General features: G+C 49.0%; 7 protein-coding genes across 7 annotated transcripts; 3 read left to right on the top strand and 4 right to left on the bottom strand.

Annotated features, from left to right (window-relative positions):
* Positions 1-120: 120 nt before the first annotated feature.
* Positions 121-3,869, bottom strand: APUU_21679S (uncharacterized protein; the record flags this gene model as incomplete). Its single annotated transcript, XM_041700458.1, has 6 exons — positions 121-3,006; positions 3,056-3,403; positions 3,458-3,556; positions 3,618-3,669; positions 3,728-3,753; positions 3,810-3,869. The coding sequence occupies 6 exons, from the start codon at positions 3,867-3,869 to the stop codon at positions 121-123; spliced, it is 3,471 nt and encodes a 1,156-aa protein (XP_041553441.1).
* Positions 3,870-4,916: 1,047 nt separating this feature from the next.
* Positions 4,917-6,053, bottom strand: APUU_21678S (uncharacterized protein; the record flags this gene model as incomplete). Its single annotated transcript, XM_041700457.1, has 2 exons — positions 4,917-5,752; positions 5,828-6,053. 2 exons carry the CDS (start codon positions 6,051-6,053, stop codon positions 4,917-4,919), a joined length of 1,062 nt encoding a protein of 353 aa, XP_041553440.1.
* A 1,265-nt stretch (positions 6,054-7,318) lies between these two features.
* APUU_21677S (GPI anchored serine-threonine rich family protein) lies at positions 7,319-7,975 on the bottom strand (the record flags this gene model as incomplete). Its single annotated transcript, XM_041700456.1, has 2 exons — positions 7,319-7,771; positions 7,835-7,975. 2 exons carry the CDS (start codon positions 7,973-7,975, stop codon positions 7,319-7,321), a joined length of 594 nt encoding a protein of 197 aa, XP_041553439.1.
* A 1,006-nt stretch (positions 7,976-8,981) lies between these two features.
* Positions 8,982-9,872, top strand: APUU_21676A (uncharacterized protein; the record flags this gene model as incomplete). The annotated part of the gene is made up of 1 exon (XM_041700455.1): positions 8,982-9,872. One exon carries the CDS (start codon positions 8,982-8,984, stop codon positions 9,870-9,872), a length of 891 nt encoding a protein of 296 aa, XP_041553438.1.
* A 215-nt stretch (positions 9,873-10,087) lies between these two features.
* On the bottom strand, positions 10,088-11,864 carry noc4 (ribosome biosynthesis protein NOC4; the record flags this gene model as incomplete). The annotated part of the gene is made up of 3 exons (XM_041700454.1): positions 10,088-11,123; positions 11,193-11,404; positions 11,457-11,864. The coding sequence occupies 3 exons, from the start codon at positions 11,862-11,864 to the stop codon at positions 10,088-10,090; spliced, it is 1,656 nt and encodes a 551-aa protein (XP_041553437.1).
* A 240-nt stretch (positions 11,865-12,104) lies between these two features.
* atp4 (F1F0 ATP synthase subunit 4) lies at positions 12,105-13,036 on the top strand (the record flags this gene model as incomplete). Its single annotated transcript, XM_041700453.1, has 4 exons — positions 12,105-12,135; positions 12,201-12,655; positions 12,731-12,953; positions 13,011-13,036. The coding sequence occupies 4 exons, from the start codon at positions 12,105-12,107 to the stop codon at positions 13,034-13,036; spliced, it is 735 nt and encodes a 244-aa protein (XP_041553436.1).
* A 911-nt stretch (positions 13,037-13,947) lies between these two features.
* APUU_21673A (tetratricopeptide repeat protein) lies at positions 13,948-15,755 on the top strand (the record flags this gene model as incomplete). The annotated part of the gene is made up of 6 exons (XM_041700451.1): positions 13,948-14,520; positions 14,586-14,625; positions 14,697-14,790; positions 14,870-15,176; positions 15,338-15,402; positions 15,725-15,755. 6 exons carry the CDS (start codon positions 13,948-13,950, stop codon positions 15,753-15,755), a joined length of 1,110 nt encoding a protein of 369 aa, XP_041553435.1.
* Between the last annotated feature and the right edge of the window lie 233 nt (positions 15,756-15,988).

Genomic DNA, 15,988 nt, shown 5'->3' with positions numbered 1-15,988 from the left:
AGGAATAATTGATTTTCGACACGGCAGGTGTATTCTCCATTCACTAGATCCTCGAAGTTAGGACCTACTATCTTCAAGCTGTCTCTGTCTCTCTCCATCTCACATAAATCGTAAGCGCAACTACCAGAATTCCTTTTCTGCCTGCTCTTGTTTGATGACCCCAACAGCCATTGGACCTTCGTTCATTCTTGCAACTACGCTTTCCACCTCTTTGACACTCTCGAGATCTTCATGACTCCAACCCTTGTTCCCTTGACTGTTAATCGCGGGAACTCGCTGCGTGTCAGGGCTCATTGGGCCACGATTACAGGTTCCAACTCCGTCCATCTTGTTCACGACTTCCTTTGCAACTTGGCACAGCTCAGCGATTCCAGCAGGGCCAATTGCCGCTGCTACGGGGCTTGGAGGTTGTCCAGTGAAGAAAGCAGCAGTGTCTCCAAACAAATCCGGGCAACGCCAGTCCTCAGTGCGTTCACCAACCTCAAGGTTCATATTGGTCTTCAAAATAGTCTCGATAGCAGGGCTGACCAGCGAAAGTTCGTACCAAACTCTACCCCTGCAGACCATTTCTTCCGCTTTCGTAAAGCGGGCTCTGATGTATTCAACTTCGGACAAATCTTGAGTTACGGTTCCGATGAAGAGATCTTGGACCTCCATAACTTGAAGGAAGATATCGTGGCCTTCGTTTGCGTTTTGTTCACAGCCCAAGGCTTCGTCGGGACGAATGTGCCGATGGCGGGTCCAGCGCTTCATGAACACCTTTTGGATAGTAATCTTGCTACCCTTTGGGAGCGCGGTGTGAACACGAATCGACTTTTCAGCCGGGATCCAAATATGATCTGCGAGGTACTTTGCAGCTTCTTCAACTTCCGGAGAATAATACCGATTCTGAACAGAAAGAACTGCCCTAGCGTCCCATATCTTCCGAGGGAAGTGCATATTTACCGCTCCAATGATCGATTTCGGAGTCTGAATTGTATAGCCGCCCTGCTCATCAACAGCAATTATGAGCAGTTCATTGGCATTTGTTCGACAGTGGAACTCATAGCAAATATCGTACTCGCTATATTCTTGTTGAAATAAGCGCGGTCTCCCTACAGATTTAGAGGGTTTGAGGTCGACAATTCGGTCGATCTCGGTACCACAAGCTGTCAGTCTGTTCACAAACTTGGTACTCGGCGCCGTCAATCCAGATTGAAGCTGGAAGATTCTTGACCACTCGTTTAACGATATTAATTTATCGCCACACTTTTTGGGAACAAACGGGATAAGAACAAGCCCCAGCTGTACCTCGAGCACTAGAATGCCAGGAAATGCTTCGGCCGCCTCAAGCATCGGCTTCATTGCCGCAAACACGCGTTCAATGTCTTCGCCTATATTTCGCCTCGCCTTTTGCTCCGTCTCGGCTGTTGCTGGAACCATAGAATCACCCTTTACAGATGGGTTCTGCGTTTTCAAGGATCCGAGCCGCTTCTTCTGCTTTGGCATGCCCCAAGCATCTTCGAGGGTGGCTTGTTTTTTGGCCGCCGATGCTACTTTGTTCTTCGATTTCTGGCCAGGCTTTCCCGCTTTTTGATTCATAATGTGATGGTACTGCCTATTCTCTGTCTCACGCACAGACTGCTCAGCTTCGGACCTTTGAGACCTTTCATAGTCGTCGATGACTTGCTTTTCGAGCAACTTATTGATATCCCCTGGGCGCTTGCACGGTTTGACAAAGGTTTTTGAGACGGTTGATGACAGGTGATTATTATATGCAAGTTTCAATCTCTGTAGTCTTGCATCCTGTTCGGGAAAATTCGATTTACTCGAAGAGCTATCTTGCATTGACACTGAACTGGTTGACTCATCAGCATTGGTGGCTCCAGCAATGCTCAACCCAGCAAGATCGGCAAAGCGTGCACCGACGGATATCGTAGAGCGTTTTCCAGAGGCATCAGTAGGTTCTGGTATTCCAGCTACAGAAATTGATGGTTCGGGGATGAGTGCCGGCGTATTGAACAGGAGAGGAGGATGATTCAATCGAGTCGCATTGACCGGTGTCCGTACGTCAATTAGCTCATCATCCTTTTTGGGGGGTTTGCTCCTTATCATTTGCTTGTTTCGACCTCCTTTTTCAGCCTTCGAATGGGTAATGTCAGGCTTGATCGCTCTAGTTGGGTACCTATTAAGACCGTTCTTTGTGGAGTCAGATATTATAGGGACGTATGGGCGGCCTTCGGGCTTTGTGGTATTCGAAATGACAGGTCTCTCGAGGGGTTTACGATTTCCAATATCTTTTTCGACTTTGGTATCCGAAGCCTGAGCGGCGTCAGAGCTACCCAGATTTGGCTCGTACTTCATTCTCCATTTCTTTCGAGGTGTGTTGGCTATGAGTTTGCCACTTGGTTCTACCTGTGATTCAGAGGGCGCAACTTCAGGTGACACGCTTTTGGCTTTCGAGACCGAGTCCACTTTAGGAGGCTGTACTGGCCGTCGCACTTTGATACCAGGTGCCTTGACACTGGTGTGCTCTGTAGGCCTTGACATAACGCCCTCGGCTGATTGGCTTGTGGATGGGTCGAGCATCGAGGCTGCTGGTACGACCCATTCATTAACTTGCTTTGCCTTCTCTGGAGAGAGATATGGATGGCCCGTTATGTCTTTTGGTGGCAATAATTGACATTCGTCTTGACTGTTTTCCATCATTGATTCTAATGCCAGAAAATCATCCGCCTTGCCTAGCGGTTGGAACGAAAAGTCACTCCAAATGCGGGATTTCCCATTTTCACTGCTGCAGAGAGGGGGTTCTATCAGGTTTGGGGGCGGAATATATTTTTGATAGTCCGCATCGAATGAATAGAAGACGGTAACGAACATTTGACCTAGACCGTCCCAAGATGGATCGGCGAGAATGCGACGAACGGCCACCGGGCCTAAGACAGCATATGGCTGGATCCTGTATCCAGAGTCTTCTTGAGGTTGGTCAACTGCAATGTTGATAATGGCTGGGTTGTCAAGAAGCGACTAAAACGAGGGTTAGAAAAGCGAATCTCGAGGGATTGGACTTGGGTACCAAAGGATTTTCAATCCGTGTAAGCTTCGCTAATGCGTCATCTACATCGGTTTCTCTGCCACCCGAGACTTGCAGACCCTTTACTTCGTCAACGACAGTTATCTCCGTCCCGGTACCCTTTGTGACTTTCCCAATCGTCTCCTGATACATATTTGCGGCAAAACAACCTACACCTCCGGCAGATGACAGCCAAAATTTTGTGATTTGAGTCCGAGGGTGAGGTATGAGCGTTCCCGTGTCATCATCCAGGGTCAGGAGGCTTCCGTTACCAACCCATTGGGGATCATCTACTGCGGTTGAACCATCTTGTACTACTGACGGCAGATCTAACACACGAAGGCGGGGTGTCTAGAATTTCGGTTAGTATGATAGGGAATGTGTAGAAGGACACTACCAACTCACATCCAGCAAGTCCTTGCTCTTTTGCTTTTCGATGAAAGAAGAAATCACAGCAGTGATGGCGACAATATGCCCTTCAAGTTTGCCTTTCATAACGAGCACCTTGAACGAAAAGGAAAACGCTTAGGAATAGGTTATATATATGCAGGGAGTGAGATCTTACATCTTCAGAACAGGAATACTCGCAATGGCACTCTGCTTGCGGAACCTTGCGGCTGGAGCAGTAGTTGTTAGTGAATTAAATGGGGAGGCACGTTCTGGGACATAGCATACAGCAGTTCCTCTTCAAGTTCTTGGACCTAAACAAGGCTTCATTAACAGGCTATCGTTCTAGCAATATTGAACAATGACTTACTCCTATATCCTCGAATGCGTGCATGCACGCAAATGACAGGTGCGTTTTCAGGAGGTCCATGGCTGTACCTGCAGAATCCGTGAATTCTGGAATGACCCCCAACGCACGTGGAACGAAACCAGAAGTCTCAAAGCCAATAACGTCGGGTGTATTTTATGAAGGAATCGGGTGTAATTGGAAAATCCTGACCTTACCAGTAGAGCAGGATTTCGAGAAGGCAACACAGAAGATAAAAGCGAGAGGAGAGCAGCGGAAAGATTGTATCTTTGGGGGGGGATGGGGTTCAGCGGGGAATGGGGGGGGAAGGAGGAAGGGAAAAAGAGGAAGGAGCTGGGGAGTAAGGCGAAGGGAAAGAAGAAAAAACAAGGGACGAGACTGTGGAAGAACACCAGAGTTTAGTCACCATGGTAATGTTACTACAGACTTCAACATTACATGAATGACTGGTGACAAGGCCAATGAGACATTCAAACGGTTTTGGATGAGTGGAAGAAGAGCCTGATGGAGGACGGCAAAGCAAACACACAATATATGCATCCTACCGCGGCCTAGAAAAAGAAGCAATAAGCAAATACAGGGGATTGCAATCCGGAAGCACCAGTCACTCACTTTCATCTTCACACTGTTTGTGAATAAGAACTGCATGGCCGCATCAGTTGCAATCCCCCGCCCCCCCCCCCCCAAAAAAAAAACAGCTCATAAAGCGGGGACTGGCTATGCAACAATGTCAAGTATTATAGGATGTCTATTAAGCTCTAAATGCGTTTGTGATGAGTGCACCTATCCCTGAACAGCAACAAAGAAACACCCTTTGTCTATACTAATTTCCCAGGGTATCAAGAAATCCCGAACTCCAAGCCATGCCAGATATCCGCAGGAAATGAAACGAAGAGAGACACGGTAAACCGTTGTTAATATACAGTAATCTCACCGGGCGTTGCGACGGGAGAATCAAAATCGTCATTTAAATGCTTCGCTGACGCTAGATTAGCAGCGTGAATTGCAACATACCAGACGCCAAGTTCATACCGGGTCCTTGGCTATACAAAGCTCCGTTTGGTTAAGACGCTTCGGGGCATTCGTGTACTTATGGAGTGGTACAATGGATCATTCGGCGCCGTCGACCTCGCGTTTGACCTGTAAGACCCATTTCATATGCCCTTCGGTTTCTTTCAAGGATGCGAGGGTTGCGTTGAACCTCGCTTCGCCCTGCTGGCCTCGCTCAATCAAACCCCTCACTTCCTCATCGTGGGCTCGCCTGTATTCCTCATATTGCGTGAATAAAGTCTGGAAATCCTTTTGCGCGGCTTCGATTTCTCGATTCTTTTGTGCCGTAATAGTATCCAACTTCCCTATCTCCGAGTTCGCCTGGTCCTGTTTTTCTCTCAATGCAACGAATTCGTCCCGTATGCCTTTCAGCCTGCGCTGTTGGTCTGCACGTTCGCGCTGCCCAGATTTTGCCAGAACGTCATATTGAGTTTGGTGGTGAAGTGCGATTTCCTGTAATTCGGCACATTTCCGATGGAAATCGTCCTGTGCTTCATCCATCAACCCTTGAAACCTGGCTTTCTCATTGTCCGCTTGCTGTCGTCGATCTCTTTCACGCTGAAGCTCGGCGCGCAGCTCCTCGATCTTTTTCTCCTTCCTTGAGAGTGAATGTAGGCTGATTTCGTTCGCGTGTTCGAGGTTCTGGAGGCGATCGGTCATATTCTGCACCTGCGTCTTGAAAGCTTCGTTTATCCGTTGAGTTTCCTCCGCGCGAGAGCGATAAACACCACATTCACGGGTCAAGCGCGCAATGTCCTCCTGTAAATTGTGTATGACACGCCCTGATTTCCCAGTAGCCGCATGCCCGACAGCGGAGGACCATTCCGTTGCAGTCGCGTCACCGTTCGTAGGATTGGGAGACCCGTTACTATAGCTCGGCGGCGGACTAATCGTGTCTGCGGCAACATAAAGACATAAATGAGCGAGTTGCTATTTTGAACTGAACGGGAAAGTAATGGGGTTTGACCAACCCATTGTATTCTCCGAGGCTCCAGAGCCCTTTTGTCGGTCTGGAGACTCCCCCTCGAACAAACCATTGTACTGTGACATGTTCAACTCTGTTTCGACATGGAGCAAGCTGATACGGGGAGCTTGAAACGGTTCTGATGGGGCTAGCACCCGGGTAGCGGAGTTAGCATTCTCGAGGTCTGGCTTAGGTGACTTTTTCGCCCGGCCAAAACGGGTTATGCTCGGCATTACGGGGAATGCGGCGAAGATCAAGAATGGGAAAGAGGATAATGGGCCCGTCGATTTGGCGCAACAAAAGTGAGGGTAAGACAGGGAGATAGTATGCAGAATCAGGGACTAGGTGCCTTGCTGGTGATAGCGAGGTACACGTAGTGGTCGCGCGCCAGTAACTCCGGCTCCTCCGACACAAAAGGTTCTCGGTATGAGACGAAGGGCTGGACGACAGCGGAAACATGGAATGTAACACTATGGGCGCAAGGGAAATTGAAATCATACCAAAAGTGAGACAGCAGGGCCTGACAAAAGCGGATCTGCGGTAGGAGAATTATGATTATTTTGGTTTTACTGTCAGGATGATGTTATTAGCATCACGCTTAGAGTGCATTGGCTAATCCTGCCGAGACATCAAATTGCGGTGGGAAAGACAGAAAGATGGCTGAACAGGATAACTTACTCTCGCAGCTGAGAACCAATAATCTAAGGCTAAATCCATACAAAAAATAGATGGAAATAGCCGGAATCTATGCAATACCGAGAAATTATATACAAAAACAATAATGCTGGTGAGAGAGGGAAAGGGGAGTTAAGGGTTGAGGGGGAAAGAAAGAGGAAACTGGCCAGTGCGGCGGCTATAATAGCCTGCAGCTGAGTGCAGTAACAAATCTGAATAATCTTGAAATAAATATAGCCACTCCAATCACATTGAACAGCCTGAAGAATAATGGATGTGTATGGGGCTGAGGTTAGTAGACGGGCGCTAATAACAAAGCAGACCAGGGCTTCTGACCCAAAAACAATGAAAGCCAGGGCCAGCCCTCCACACGCCATGGTACTGACTGGGTTCAAATTTCCGGGAACCATGCAGTCATGAAGTATTAAATTCATTTTCCTTGATAAGCCTGAATTAATGAGGATAAAGTGAAGTCCTCCAACCCTTTGCTTTTGGTAAGCGCGAGAGGAGCAACTTAAGAAACATACGCAGAAAAGCAAAGAACCGTACAGATGGGTAAAGACTCAAGAGCAAGAAAGCAGAGCGACCGAATGAGTCCAATGAAACGGAGCCAATACAAAATCCCTGAAAAGCAGTGACAATTCTATGCCTTGCCAGACCCGGCCTGGAACCACATATAAATAGCTCCACTTCCATTTCAGTATATACACGATGGTAGCCACAGGCACTTTACCACCGCCATTTGCCAACCTCAAACTGCTTGTCCTACAAAAAACCTCGCAATGAATATAAAACAGTGTGAATGTTGGGTAACTTTCGACTTTCAAGCAGCAAAATAGACGGTGGCGGCCAACGCAGCCAGCATCATCTCGGGGGAAATGTATCTGGAAGTGGCACCATCGTTGGATTCGGTTGTTGCACCTTTGTTTGAAGTAATGGTGGTATCGGTGCTTGAGCCGTTAAGAATAGGGAGATAGCCATTGTTGCCTTTTTGAACGGTTTTCCCACCACTGAGAGGAGTGTTGCTGTCAGATGGAAGGGGTGTGTTCTGGGAAGCTGACGGCCGCGCAGGTTTCTGATCGGGTCGATTCGCAATCTTCAGAAGACCGGTGTAATTGATACTGCCATCTTGTTCGATCTGCAATGCATAGTTGGGGCCAGCAGGGAGATCTTCGTCAGGGACCCATGTGTACGAGCCTCCTTCTGCCTGCGTGGTGAGGACTTTGAGGGTCTTGAGGTTGCCAGAAGGTCCATGCCGCAGGGTAATTGTTGCGGGCTGAAGGAGGAGATTTGTTAGCACAAGTCACTTTCAATCCTGAAGGGTTATTGCACTTCATACAGAGTCCGGGTCGCCCTGATAATACACTGTGGATGGCTTTCCAGTGTACGCGGTAGTTGGCCACTTCGTGAACGCCACACCTGCCAAACTGACTTGGGCCAAACACGCCCAGGTCGCGATAAGAGGCTTCAGGAAATACATTTCGAAATGTACTGGGTCGGTAAGAAGGGAATAAAGGTTGCAAAGTAAACCCTTTAACTAGAGAGATAGAAGTAAGTCGAGTTCTGGTGACGATGCTGGAATGATCTTGGGAGCAGAGCAAAGGGGCCAAATCGAAGAATTGCCTCTAGAACTGCTGAAAATGCAGCAAAGCGCGTTATTCCAAGGCAAGAACGATATCTAGGGGTTCCAGGATGCTGGGGAAAGAACTATAGACGGCCTCGCGCCTGGTTCCTTGATACTTACCCTACCGTGGACTTAAGGGCCGAATTGTCGAATAATAGGTGAGACGATAGGAGAGAAAACACTTGCAGAGCGTGTTATCATCCTCTTATTTACGTGCATTATGGGAAAAATGAAGGAGAAATCTTCGGGAGACATAACATTCCTGTCAACAAACCAACACGTCTGGATGGTAACTATGGACTACTCGGGAATGTTTCTCCTGGCAAACAGCCAAGATGATTACCGGCGCATTCCATAACCAAGAGTGTGGATTTTACTCCGTATATTTTCTTAATTATGCCAGTTCTTACTCTGAATGGGGAGGATGTTGGCTCTTCGCCGCGGCTTTGGGAATACTACCGGAAGCGGAAGTGAAGTGAACCTCACCATACCAGGCCACCGGTAGTGTTACAACCGCCGAACCATTTCCGGCTCCTTCTGGATTTGGACATTTTTCTTCAATTGCGACCCTCGCTCCTTCCTTTGTAACTCTTTGCTCCTTATCTTCATCCATCTATTCAACTTGCAATTGCTCGCTGATGCTACCATGCACCCATTCACCTCCCCAAATCGGTGAGACTATCATTCTATTTCTACCTACAAATGATATAATCCGCTTTACAAACGCCACTCGTTAAGACCTACACTCGTTTTATCTATATCGCCCGCATAGCTTTCGATATACCCAACCCCCGGTCCTCCTTTACCCTCCCGAACTTTTCTTCCTTCTGTAACACAATTACACCATTAGTACGATTTTAGTATGCGTTCGGATGGATCAGCAGTTTTAGCGAAGACTGGGGAGTCTTCGTCTGAGCGAAAGGTCGAAACTGTTCGAGCGCACTCAGCAACCACGTCGAGTCGCGGATCGCAACGGCGCTATTATCGTTCTTTAGACCTGGACCCAGAGCCTGACCCAGAGCCATACATATCTGTCCCAAATATAACAGATACTCGAGAGTCGTTAGAAATGACCCGACTTGAGGCGCTGCACACCCTCGATACATGCCGCCAAGTAATTGCGTCCCTCGAGTTGACAAGACTGCGCAAATCTCGCAGCGGATTATGTCATTGGATGGCATTTTGGGAGCGACTATATGATCGGTCATTCGCGAATGTCTTGTCGTCCCGAGTCATGGCGGCATTATACAAAGTTGATGCATTGTTTCGTGCTGTGTCCTTTGACCTCCACCAGCTTGCGCAGAAGACAGAGCTTGCCATCGCCAGCGCTTCGTCTGAGAAGGAGATTCTCCATATTCTCGAGAGAATGGAAGACGAAGTTGGTATACGGCGGCGACGAAGACGCAGAAAAGCTCAACATATCCTCCAAAAAATGCGCGCCAATATCGAGGCGATTCCAGTCAAAGTCGGTGATGAGCTCTTCGACGACATGAAACGGGGTGTATTTGCCTTGGACGTCTTTGGAGATTACCACCCAGGAGACGAGAGAGCGGAGCAAACCGAAAGAACGTGGTCTCAACCTTTCCTTGACCAACCTGTTGGACTGGTTGCAGTTTCTCCATACCTCTACCGACAATGGCGCGAATCCGCAGTTTCGGATAGCACTTCCATGCCTTTGACCACGTATAGTTCCAATCCCCGCTGGACGGACTCTGTGGGATGGGTGGATAATGGGCGGGGTCCCTCTATGTGATGAAATACGCCCAGTATTGCAAGTATAACATCAAGCGGGCGTTGGAGTTTGCATCTTTGGTACAATAGATAGATTTGTTTGTCTGGGTCGTTAAAACGGCAGAGATATTGGTTAGATAGAATATTATACGAATCAATCGTTTCTTGACACTGACTCTGAAGACTTTCTATTATGTACTCGAAAATTTTAAAGCCGGGGAGAAGCACGACATCAAGTTATGAGAAATCCCACAAAGTCCGCAGAAGACTACCCTGAGCCGTATCCACACCGCCATCCTCCTCTAACAGGCGATCAGTGAATATTCGTTTCGGTATTTGGTATTCCACGACAGGGATCTTCTTCAGCGGCTTTTCTCCCGTCCCTAACTCCGCCTGTACCATACCCTGGTAGGTGTAATCCAGGAAATCCTCCAGATTGTAACTATGCTTCGTGAACTGTTCGGATATAATGCGAGCAATGGATGCTACGTTTGGATGATAGTGGGACTGGAGGGTCTCGATTTCCCACAAACAACTGTCGAGCGCGCCGGTGCGGTCTGGGTCCGGCTCCTCTGGGTCAAACGGGTCCTCCATGCCTTCTGCTTCTATTTCGGCTTGTAGTTCCTTGTCGCGGATTGCGCGGTGGAGCATGAACGTGCAGGTGGGGTGGTTCTTGAAGAGGTTATAAATGAATGGGACGATGGCGACGATGGCAGCTGGGGGTGCGTTGAGGGACAATCGGGAGAGGCGCTTAATGAAGCTTGCGACAAGGGTTGCGGGAAGATGGGTTGAGGTGAGGAAAGTGTTTAGGAGACGGAAAAAGCGTGATCGATGCTTTGAGTGGAGGAGCTCGGCGTCGAGAAGGGAGTATAGTTTTGGGTAGAATTGTGGGTAGTCTAGGTTCTTTTCTTGAATCAGGTAGAAGAGACCGGAGAGGGCGAGGAGTGATGTGGCGCCACCGCCATTATAGGAATCTGTGAGGAAATCCATGAGGAGTTCTGGGCGATTGAACCACGGCTCAATGTGGTGAACCATGATGCGGAGGAGGGTCTTGCGTAGAGGTTGGGAGAGATTGTTTCGAAGGACGGCTAGCCATGCGTCTTGAGCGCGTTTCTTGTGGGAGTTGATTGAGACGACCTTCTTGTTTTCTTTGCTAGCCTTACTGTAGAAGGACAAGAACTTGTAATCAGGACCGGGAACGTTGTCGCATGTTGACAGGATTGTGACTAGGATTTCGAGAATCTCAGTGCTCCTTGCCGTGGCTGCATATTCACTATTCCGAAATATTAGTACCAGACCAAGCGCTAAAGACATCTGCATAGATATTGTGGGGGAAACGTACGCAACTTGCATGAATGTATAGTACTTGACATCTTCATAGACCTTTAGAAACTTTTCGAGGAATTCTGACCGCAAGGCCTGCCCATCTCTACCCTCAATTATGGCTTCAAAAATGTTGCGGAATATACCAGACGTCCAGGCCTGGGTATCATCACCGGGGATATGTGTAGCACGTTCGTTGAGGATGCGCATAGCTAGGGTCAAGGCAGTAATCTAACACGGTTAGCGAGTGAAAAAAATACCGTCCGACGAGCAAACAACTAACCTGGGATGAAGCGTCACCCTTGCGCATAATAGAATCCAGCAGTCTCTGATATTCCCGGCAGCGTTCCCTAAGCCATGCCACAACGATCTTTTCATTCTCTGCGGCGCGTTCCGGCTCTGTCAAATTTCCACCAGCAATCAATCTGCTGAAAACTCGACAAAGCGACACTGCCACGGCCAAATTCGGATTCGACTCTGATTCTCCATCGCTGAGCATCGATATAAGCGTCACGATGTTATTGTAGTGTTTCCTGGACTCGGATATTTGATCTTCTAGTTGCTGGATCTTCGCCATCGACTCTGCGCTCTCAATTTCTGCGACGGCACGACGCTTCGAGGTCGGAACACCATTTTCCTTGGAGCTCTTTCGCTTTTTGGAGGCGACTGGCTTATCGGTAATTGCAGGCATTTTTACTGCTTGGCGGAAATCGCAATCTCGACGCAATGAAGTGCAAATATGCTCCCACTGGTATTTTCCCTTGTCTTGGTTCTATAATTTTTCGGGCATTTCTCGGTTAGCGGTTTTTCCGGTGACCGCACTATTTCCGTATTGGGACTAGTGTCCTCCCGTTGAAGCCGCCATCCCGACTTCAGTTCTCCTCAATTCCGTTCACCCATCACATCCTGTCAAGGTCCGACTATCACAACAATGGCTTCGCGTTTGGCTAAGAGCGCCATTGGTACGAAACTAACAATTCTCGACAACCGCTCCCACCACATGTTAACAGTTGCTGACTCCCAGCAGGCGTCACCCGGCTGCGGCCGACCCTTCCTTCGCGCAACGTCGCTGCCATCACGGCCAACCTCTCCGCAACTCGCTCTGCTTCCAACGTCCCTACCGAAGACCCCAAGCAGAAGGCTCAGTCTATCCTCGATGCCATCCCCGGAAACTCGCTGGTCTCCAAGACCGCCATCCTCTCTGCCACCGCCGGTCTTTCTGTCGCCGCCATCAGCAACGAGCTCTACGTGATGAACGAGGAAACCGTTGCCGCCTTCTGTTTGCTCAGCGTTTTCACCGCTGTTGCCAAGTACGGTGGCCCTGCTTACCGCGAGTGGGCTGAGGGTCAGGTTCAGAAGCACAAGGACATCCTGAACGCTGCCCGTGCCGACCACACCAACGCCGTTCAGCAGCGCATGGACAACGTTAAAGAGCTCTCTGGTGTTGTTGACCTCACCAAGCAACTCTTTGCTGTTTCCAAGGTACTTCTACCACCACCGGAGCACATTGATGCTCGTTGCTATATCTGGGGATAGTATAGCTAACGTTTCATAAAGGAAACCGCCCAGCTTGAGGCTCAGGCCTACGAACTTGAGCAGCGTACCGCTCTTGCAACTGAGGCCAAGCAGGTCCTTGACTCGTGGGTTCGCTACGAGGGTCAGGTCAAGCAGCGCCAGCAGCGTGAACTCGCTGAGAGCGTCATTGGCAAGATCCAGAAGGAGCTCGAGAACCCCAAGACTCTTCAGCAGATCCTCAGCCAGAGCGTTTCTGACGTTGAGCGTAAGTTAAAAATTTCGGAGGCATCAATTTTTACATGGCTAACTGTTCTTTCTGCAGGCATCATGTCCTCCAAGGCCCAGTAAATGGAGTTTGCTTGATGGCGTTGCTGCCATCAACTCATGTACAAATTAAGACCTGTTTCTGTGCTAAATTAGACATATCAATACCATCTTGATCTACAAGTTTCTACGAATCTTGTACCTGTCGAGTTAGTTTGGGGTTCTGTATGCCACATGTGTCTCGTAAGGTTCTTTGTAATGTAGACCACCGTTTTCTGAGCCATAGTCAAAAGCGATGTTTATTTTATTTCGCTGCTAGATAACCAGTCCTTTTGCATTTACATTTTTAATTGTTCAAAAATCTCCTTGTCAGGCCGGTCTCGATGCTTACCCTGCATGACTTTGTGAATTTGCTCAACATCTTTACCGCTTCTCAGACAGGCTTCGCCAATTCACATCTACCATTCGACTTTCCAGTCCCTTCGCATTTACGCATCTCCAAATCTTCTACTATCATCACATTGGAAGCGCAGAGCCAAGAACTATGATCAGAAAACAGTGCGATAAACGAAACAGACCTGGAAGTCTGTTGATAGCAGATTTCAATCTTGCAAGCACATGGAAGACTCGGTTACTGGGCGGCTAATCCATCTGGAACCATGGGAAAAGGAGTGAATAACGAACGGATAGGAACTTCCAGCCCAGACCATGTCTTACTATTAATATATTCATCGACCGCAATGTGCTGACACAGCCCCGTTCCAGCGGCTTTGTTCCTGTCCTACCAGGCTACTACCACTGCAACTAAATCGTGGCAAAGACAGCGTCACAGGGGAACAGAATACTGTATATTAACATTCAATACCTCAAGCTCTGCTTGTGTTCTTTTCCGAAACCACTTTCGCTTCAAGCCGTCCCGCCAACCCTTCGATTCGAGTCCCCGCACTTCCGCCGCAATAAACAACCCCGCGCAATCATCGACTCTCAATACAGCGATGCCGTTGCGCGATATCCTCCACAAGAAAGACAGGCTTAACAGCTCCGACAATCAATATGCCACAAGCACGATAGACACTCATGAAAACTCCGTACCTGAGATCAGATTCGTCCGCTCGGACACCACCACTCAGGATATCATCATCCCACCAAGCCACCAGGATGATGAAAGCTATCTAGCCTCAGCGCGGCCATCCTCTTCCTCCTCGCATCGGAAATCGCTGAATCCATTCCATCGCTCGAGGTCTCCCTCTGAATCGGGGGAATTAGCATCGCCGACACGCCCGCGGGGAGAAAGACGGTTGTCGCATTTGTTGCGTCGTGATCGGCGAGGTTCCTCGGCTTCCGCCAACATTCCATCGGACCTTCCGCAGATAGAACCCAATATTTGCGACGAGCAGGATCGGGAAGCTCAATGGGAGAAGCGAGCAACTTTCCTTGCGCAGCATAGCCCGCAACCTGGATCATCACCTGGTCATTCGCCTGCTCCCTCAATAGGCCTTGGTTCGGACAGTATACGACCTCAGTCTCGGAGTTCCAGCCATAGTCGGATCAACGATCCGCAAGGCGATGTAAGCTGACAATCTGGATTAAAGCTGCCATACTGGTTGTTGCCAGTGATTTAACAGTGATCTAGGTTAATATCCAAGAAGCCATCCGACTGCATGAAGCTGGTGGTAAGAGAGTGACCTAATCGTTGAAAGCCGTACTAGTGATGGAATTGAGCTTACCATTTGTTTATCAACAGATTTGGAGCTGTCAACAAGCATGTTTGGCCGACTAGCGGACCCGAATGGTGCCAATAATGCGCTTAGCCAGGTGCTTTACGGCCTTGCGTTGAGGTAAGAGTTGTCGCTGGAGCTACGCTCTCTACATTGTCCACAGGCGAAATGGATAATCTAATCTGGTACTGGCCTACAGGCATGGCTGGGGCTGCACCCCAGACCTCGAAAAGGCGATAATATATCTTTCGGCTGCAGCGTCAAACTCAGCGTCGATCGAGGCCGAAGCTCTCGCGGCAGGCCTCAAGAAAGGCGGCGCCGCTAAGGGCGAGCTTATCCTAGCTATTTTCGAATTGGGAAACTGCTTTCGCAACGGCTGGGGTGTCAAGAAGGACCCAGCAGCGGCACGGCAGTACTTTGAAACAGCTGCCAACCTGGGCGATGCAGATGCCATGAATGAAATTGCCTGGTGCTATCTCGAGGGATTCGGAGGCAAGAAAGACAAAGTAAGTGGCTGGCTGCATAGCTCCCTGTTCGTAATTCCGTGGGCAGTTCTCATATTCCTCTTGGGCATCAATGCCTGGATCATCGCTTCACCCTTCTGGCATCGTTGAACACTCGCCCGACCCGCCAGCCCTGTCTTTGACTAATCTTGTTCTTGCTTAAGTTTGCGGCCGCTAAATACTACCGATTGGCTGAGGGACAAGGAAACAAGATTGTGGGAAATTCTTGGTATGTCGAACCAGGTCTCTCATTTTCCTCGTCTATTTATTCTGCGAAACCCAAAATAAATGTGACGACTTGGATATGGGCATTACTCTATCCTCGGTTGCTGCAATCACCTGCATGTATCACTGCTTCGGAAATGTCTGGGGAGCAGCGGCTGCAGCTCAGTTGATAGGCTCTCGTGGCACCTTCTGCAACTGCGCCATGCAGCTCTGGCGTCAGCACTTAACCAACCACAACACCATACTCACCTTCCCCTCTTCCCGCTTCCTCGGAATGATTTACTCGCAAGCTGGGTCAAGGCTGACATCAATATTAATTATTCTAGGATTTGGAAAGACAAATACAACCCGAAATAACCCCACCATTCACCATTCTCCCTGCTAGATGGCTCAGCCTTGTAAAACTGCGAGTATCGAGGCGCTTCGGCATAGCCCTATCACAGCCCCCGCAGTCCGAGCCGTGCAACCGTTCTGAACATGGGTCAAATGCTGGGTCTGACTCTGGGGCTGAAAATGCATAGTCGCATCATCGCGCTGCAGCCGCATACGGCGGCCCCAAAAACAAAATAGTTCTTGAATCCTGGTGCCCA

The sequence above is a fragment of the Aspergillus puulaauensis genome, chromosome 2 (assembly GCF_016861865.1).
Source record: "Aspergillus puulaauensis MK2 DNA, chromosome 2, nearly complete sequence".
In the NCBI taxonomy this organism is placed as follows: domain Eukaryota; kingdom Fungi; phylum Ascomycota; class Eurotiomycetes; order Eurotiales; family Aspergillaceae; genus Aspergillus; species Aspergillus puulaauensis.
This window is presented reverse-complemented; position numbering and strand designations above follow the sequence as displayed.